The sequence below is a fragment of the Scyliorhinus canicula genome, chromosome 18 (assembly GCF_902713615.1).
Source record: "Scyliorhinus canicula chromosome 18, sScyCan1.1, whole genome shotgun sequence".
Classification (NCBI taxonomy): domain Eukaryota; kingdom Metazoa; phylum Chordata; class Chondrichthyes; order Carcharhiniformes; family Scyliorhinidae; genus Scyliorhinus; species Scyliorhinus canicula.
This window is the reverse complement of record NC_052163.1, coordinates 126,863,084-126,870,392: the sequence shown is the minus strand read 5'-3', so window position 1 is coordinate 126,870,392 and position 7,309 is coordinate 126,863,084. Positions and strand designations below refer to the sequence as shown.

Here is a 7,309-nt window from a genome sequence, read left to right as displayed (position 1 = left end):
ATCTAACCTCTCTTAATCTCTTCCTACTGGCTTGCTGAACTTTCTTTCCATTATCTGGAAAATATCTTGGACTTTTTATTATTTTGAAGATGCTACAGAAATGCTATCTGTTGTATTTGATGATGTGGGTCCCTAGACAGAAGACAGCCTTTGCAAATACTTTTGAAAGCATATTTCTATTTTCATTGTTAATAAAACACAGGGCGAGATTCTCCCTCTCGCCAGCTAACCAATGGGGTTTCCCATTGTGGGCAGCCCCACGCCGTTGGGAAATCCCCAGGCTGCCAGCACAACGGAGAATCCCGACAGCAGAGAATCCAACCCAGAATCTTTCTCATAAGTGTGTGAATGTTGCTAATTCAAACAATGTTGGATTAATGGTTAATAATTGTGTGGTTAATGATGAATAATAATCAAACAAATTCAACATGGTTTTGCGAAACTGAAATCAGGGGAACCAATGGATGTACTGGACTTTGATTTGCAGAAGGCATTTGATAATGTGCCATATCAAAGGTTATTGGGGAAAACAGAAGCTCATGACGTGGAGGTTGAAAATTGGTATGGAGAGCAGATTAGCTGGCTAACAGGTAACAGAGTAGCCATAATTGGGGTTTTTTGTGGCTGGCAGAATGTGATAACTGGTGTGCCACAGGTATAAGTTCTGTACCCTCAACTTACTACAATTTATAGAAATGGTTTGGGTGAAGGGACAGAGAATATGGTGGCTACATTTGCTGATGACACAGAGAAAGGCAGGAAAGTAAGTTGTGAAGAGAACGCACGGGGGCTACAAAGTGACATGGATAGATTAAGTGAGTGGGCAAACATCTGGCAAATGGAGTATAATATGGGCAAGTATGAAATTGTTCATTTGGCAGCAAAATGAAAAAGCATGTTGTCTAAATGGCGAGAGATTGCAGAGCTCTGAGATTCATTGGGACCTGGGTGCCCGAGTGCATAAATCACAAAAGACTAATATACAGGTCCAGCAAATAATGAGGAAAGCTAATAGAATGTTATCATTTATTGTGAGGGGAATTGATTACAAAAGTAGAGAGGTTATGCTTCAGTTGTACAATGGACTTTGGTGAAACCACATCTGGAGTATTGTGGACAGTATTGGTCTTTTTTTAAGGACAGATGAAAATGCGTTAGAAGCAATTCACGGAAGGGTTACTAGACTAATGCCGGGAATGCGCAGGTTATCTTATGAGGAAAGGTTAGAGAGTTTCGGCTTGTATCCATTGAAGTTTGAAAGGGTAAAAGGCGACTTGATTGAAACATATTGGGCATAATCCAACGGCACACTGCACCCAAAAAGCAGCTCACTGCGGCGAGGTTGTGGGATTCAACCCCTTTGCCTCAGAGACCTCAGGCGAGTACCGTTCAGCACTGATCCCCACAAACAGCACTCATAGGGTCTTCCAGGCAATTGGACGCCCCCAGCTGCATGACCTTTGGGCAGAGTGGTGCCCTAGCACTGCTGGTGCCTGCCTGGCACCCTGGCAGTGTCATCCTGGCCCCTTGGCAGTGCCACCTAGGTGCCAGCCTGGCACTGCCATGGTGCCCAGGTGGCACTGTCAGCTGGCATTGGCACTGCCAAGGTGCCATGTTGGCACTGCCAAGGTGCCAAGCTGGCATTTTTGTGCGCGCGGAGTCCCCGGCGTGGATGTTGGAGGGATGCTGGGAAGGTGCGGCGGGTGGCCCAGGACCCTCCCACAGTGTGTTCGGGCTTGGGGGGGGGGGGGGGGGGGAGCTCAGGGATTGTTTTTGGGGCCTCGTAGATCAGGGCACCATTTAAAAATGGCATCCCGATCTCTTGCTACGCTGGGGAGTTCTGGCGAGCGGAGCTCCCCCTGTACAAAACGGAGCTCTGTGCGTCCTTGGCCGCATGTTCCCCATTTATGCCCCTTATTCAATGCAAGTCGCGTTGAATACCTATGTATTTCTCCGCACTGCGAGCACCAGGAATCAGGCAGCCAAATGCCCTCGCTGGCGGACTTTGTTCCCTTTTTGAAGAACCGCGATCCTGAGCGGTATGGGCAGGTTGGATATGGGTGGCACGCTGGCACGTGTTAATGTAAGCCTACTTGTGACATTTAAAGATTATGACATTATTATTATGTTGTGAGGATATTGTGGGAGAATCTAGAACTAGGGGTCACATTTAAAATAAGGCGTCGCCCATTTAAGACACTGATGAGAAAAAACATTTCTCTCAGAGGGTTGAAAGTCTTTGGAGCTCTCTTTCTCAAGGAAATATGTGACCACTATATGATAACTATATGATAGCTATATGATAGCTATATGATAACTATATGATAGCTATATGATAACTATATGATAACTATATGATAACTATATGATAACTATATGATAACTAATACTCCTGAAGGATTTTTGTGCCTTGGACTGGCCCAATGGCCAATCCGTTGTAACTAAGTGTTGTGTGAGGCCTATGGATGAAGGATCACCCATGCATGACCCAAAAACTAGTTGCAGAAATTGGGGTGTTGGTGAGGGCAGAAGGTTCCCGCGCCCCTCCTGCTGATGGTGATTACAAGTGATTCTTCAGTTGGATGAAAATCCAACAGATCCGCATTTGACCCCGTGTTCTCACCTGCCCCACGGGCAATTTGTCCAAATTGCACCATCCACATTTGCAAGAGTTTCAACCCATGAGTTCACCTCTGGGATTGAGCTGTACAAAAACTGAAACTGTGTGAAATATCAAGTAACCTAAGGTGCGTCAGCGGGTGATTGAGGCAAGGTTAACTGTACAGCAAGGTCATTGGGTAAACAGTCCTGACCTTCTTTGACATAGTGCCACGGGTGCATTTACATTTGCACAAGAGAAATCACTACGAGGATCTCAATTTAACATTTCACCTAAAACGTGACACCTTCAACAGTGTCGAATTCCCTCAGTGCTGCACTGGAACGGCGACCTGGATTTTGTGCTCTGTCAAAATGTTGTGGATGACCAATGTGCTGTCATTGTATCAAATCCAGTCTATCTTCTTTTCTCATTGCAGCAGATATTTCCTGAAGGCTATGTTTAGAGTCTGAATTAATCTGGTAGTGACAGAGAGCTCTTGTAATTAATTTTAATTCCTGGCACGTGGGCGTCACTGGGTGGGCCAGTAATTATTGCCCATCCCTAATTGCCCTTGGAGGGAGGGGCAGTTAAGAGTCAACCGCATTGCTGTGGGTCTGGAGTCACATGTAGGCCAGGCCAGGTAAGGACGGCAGATTTCCTTCCCTAAAGGACATTAGTGAACCAGATGGGTTTTTACAACAATCGACAATGGTTTCCTCATCTGCACTGGCAGGAATTGAACCTCGGACTCCGGAGTGTTCCTCTGGGCCTCTGGATTACCAGTGACAAGGCCAGAATGCCACAATGCCACTGCCTCCTCAATCACAAACTTCCTTCACTGTCAGGCAGACAGGGAGAATAGAGCTCTGGTACCGGAAAACCTATTGATGATTAAAGTTTAACAGCTGATGAGGAATAATAATTGATTGGAATCTGTCACACCACAAAAAACATCTTCCTTGCAGGTTTCCCTCAATGTGAGCCATTTTCCCTGGCCTGCTGGTGAGGTTTAAACAGTTTATATTGGACCAGATCACAAACAAGGTGAATACACAATCATGAGATTCAGATACTGTGATAAACTGCGAGGATATAATTAGTAAGATACCATTTTATTCACTATGTTGTAAAAGAACTGTGACACTCTAAGAAACACATCAAAAAGCTTCAGGAATGCATCACAAAACAATGTCATCTTGCATGTACTTTCTAGGAAAGAAAGAGGTTTATTGAGTTGTTATGTTACATGGAAGGCAGGTTGCCCTGTTCTGAAGTGATGTTGGTTGTTTGGCAAAACCACCATCAAAGAATGTTCCATTCCAAAGGAACGTTTGATTGTATTAACCTACGAATAACATGTTTATATTTGCATAAATATGACCATTTCCTACATCAGCAGCCTGTCCAACTATCGCTGTGCAGGTCAGTTCAGCTGTAACAGAAGAGTCACAAATCCATCTCTTCAGTGCTCACAATAAGTCAGTTTGGACTTCCTCTGCGTGGGATGGAAATGCAGTTGATATGCAGCCAGGAACGTATGGAAGGTGTCTTTTAACGGTTGACTTGTATGTAGTCTCTCCAAGCCAGGTGCAAATTACAAATGCAGTCTTTCTTGGACTAGAGCATAGTCTTCTGTTGAATTGCAACAATTCAGAACTTTGGTATCAGTGCTCAGCAGTTATTTCGCCCTACCTATCTACATTCTGCCCTCCCCTCACCCCCTCCTCCACCCCAGACAAGAGTACTTGTTTCCTCCAAGCTCCAAGCCACAAGAAACGAGCTTCTTCCAGGTTTCTTTTAAAAAAAAACAAATTGTTCCATTAAATCTGCCACTGATTCATTTTTTTCTTTGTCTGTTGTGGCTGAAGGTTTTTTTCTCCTACAGAAGTCCTACATTTCTATTGATGAAGAGTGCTGAAGGTGGTCCCAATAAAACATATATTTACAACAGTAAATGCTCTGTTGCTTGCGCAAGTTTAATGCAGAGAAAATAGCTCTGTCTATGAGATTGACGGTAAGAAAAAGGAAATATGCATCTTGTTTCCCTGTCGCAGGGCCAACTGGCAAGGTTTGGTCACTGGCAAGGTTTGGTCGTGATATAAGGTTGGGGGCATGTGGGTGCAAGCCGATGTCTAGGGTACCATCATGGGTAGAAAGTGTGCTGAGAGATGTTTTCTCCTTGTTTTATGTCCCCTGCGTGGAGAACCTTTCCCATTTAATGAGATGAACATTTGCCGCCCTTTGTGCTTCCATTTCAGAGAGGCGTAGGTATTGTAACCATTTTCTTCTATCCTCTCCTTAAACTTACAATTGTTGTTGTACTCTTCCTAGAAAAGAAACAAAAAAGATTAACAGTTGGAGGACGATTATTAGACCACAGGAATTTTAAAAAGCTTTTCCTTCGACATGAGGTGCTGCCATTTATTCTGTTGCCTCTGTTTCCAAAAACACGAGCCAGGGAGAGAGGGGGAGCTTCACAGCTCCAGGGTCCCAGGTTCGATTCCCGGCTGGGTCACTGTCTGTGTGGAGTCTGCACGTCCTCCCCCTGTGTGCGTGGGTTTCCTCCGGGTGCTCTGGTTTCCTCCCACAGTCCAAAGATGTGCGGGTTAGGTGGATTGGCCATGATAAATTGCCCGTAGTGTCCTAATAAAAGTAAGGTTAAGGGGGGGGGGGGGTTGTTGGGTTACGGGTATAGGGTGGATACGTGGGTTTGAGTAGGGTGATCATGGCTCGGCACAACATTGAGGGGCGAAGGGCCTGTTCTGTGCTGTACTGTTCTATGTTCTATGTTTGCAGACAGACCCTAGACCAAGAACGCCTGTAGGTGAATAATAATAATAATAATCTTTATTAGCTTCACGAGTAGGCATACATTAACACTGCAATGAAGTTACTGTGAAAAGCCCCGAGTCACCACATGTTTACTACAGGAAATATTTATTTTCCTTTCCTACTGCCAGCATCCCCTTTCCTATTTGTTCATGCAGAAGGAGCTGATTGCTACCTCAGAAGAGAAAGTCATCTCAGGTTTTTCTAAAGTTGTCAGTGGGAAGGACAAATACGAGCTGTGTCTTATTCCTCCCTTCCCCATTCACGTACCAGCCTCCCCGAACAGGCACCGGAATGTGGCGACTAGGGGCTTTTCAAAGTAACTTCATTTGAAGCCTACTTGTGACAATAAGCGATTTTCATTTCATTTTCATTTCATTTCACGATGTGTTCCTCTCTACACACATGCGGCATGGGAAAGTAAGCTTAAAGGACAAGCAGCCTTGTTCTTAAAACTACCGGCCACCCCCTCCCCCCAAGGAGAATGAAAGTTGGAATGACGACTCGATTCTCTAAGTCTGTGATGTGGCCTTAGACAGAACCTCTAATCTCTAAAACATCACCAATGAGTGATTCATTTTGGTGTCGGTCGCTGACAGAATTTTCTACTCCCAAATTTAAAGTGACACTGTTGCGTCTGCTCCATCACATTTCATTGCATTTCAGCCAAGAGACACTGAACTTCAGTCGACCTGACTGATAAAAGGTCAATGACCTCAAAACTTTACCCAATCGCTATATAGTTGACTTCATTGTCTGGAGCAAAGTGCAAGATAGTGGTGCGAGAAAAATGGCAACTTCGTAACGTGGGGATTACAAGGATTGAAATTCAAAGCATAGAGTTATCAACCTCATCTTTGCAGATTCCAAAAGGTCAGCTCACAGTGTAGCAGACTGTAAGGGGCTCTGAATGCAAAGCAGTTTGAATCAAAATTACAATTGTTGCATTCCATTGGGGTGACTTGCACTGCATTTCTGGAGAATGAAGAGGCCATGTCCTCCCCACATTATGACTCCATAATTCATAGTCTGAGACCTTCAAAAATTTGATTGATAATTACAGCAATCAGCAAAAAAATCAATGCCCTGGTCATCTAATTACACCTATACTATTGATGAGTTGAGATGCAGTTTTCAGCCGAATCATAAATTATACCACTCTCATGTGCATCCATATCACACAGTATTTACAACACAGAAACAGGCCATTGAGGCGAACTGTTTAATGCCAGTTAATAGATTCATAGAATTTACAGTGCAGAAGGAGGCCATTTGGTCTATCGAGTCTGCACCGGCTCTTGGAAAGAGCACCCTACCCAAGGTCAACACCTCCACCCTATCCCCATAACCCAGTAACCCACCCAACACTAAGGGCAATTTTGGACATTAACGGCAATTTATCATGGCCAATCCCCCTAACCTGCACATCTTTAGACTGTGGGAGGAAACCGGAGCACCCGGAGGAAACTCACGCACACACGGGGAGGATGTGCAGACTCCGCACAGACAGTGACCCAAGCTGGAATCGAAGCTGGACCCTGGAGCTGTGAAGCAATTGTGCTATCCACAATGCCACCGTGCTGCCACACACAAACCGCCTCCCATCCCATTTTATTTACTCCCACCAGCACAACCTTCTATTGTTTTCTCCCTCATTTATCTATCTTTCTTCCCCTTCAATTCAACTATGTTATTCACAATTTTTGTATATATTTTTAATAAGCCACTTTTATTAACATTGGGCACAATTTAATGGAAATGAATCAGTTCCGTGTCGAGTGCATTTAGCTGCGTGTTTCCCGACGCTTGCAGCGCCGAGAGCAATCCCACTATTCCCGGGAATCCCGGCAGGTGGTGGGGCAATGGTATTATCACTGG

General features: G+C 44.7%; 1 protein-coding gene across 1 annotated transcript in view; it reads right to left on the bottom strand.

Annotated features, from left to right (window-relative positions):
* Positions 1–4,355: 4,355 nt before the first annotated feature.
* fgf22 (fibroblast growth factor 22) overlaps positions 4,356–7,309 on the bottom strand; it is a 146,345-nt gene continuing 143,391 nt past the window's right edge. The window contains exon 3 of the mRNA XM_038776848.1: positions 4,356–4,929. Coding sequence (XP_038632776.1) covers positions 4,735–4,929 — 195 coding nt within the window. The 3' untranslated portion in view covers positions 4,356–4,734. The remainder of the gene's footprint in view (positions 4,930–7,309) is intronic.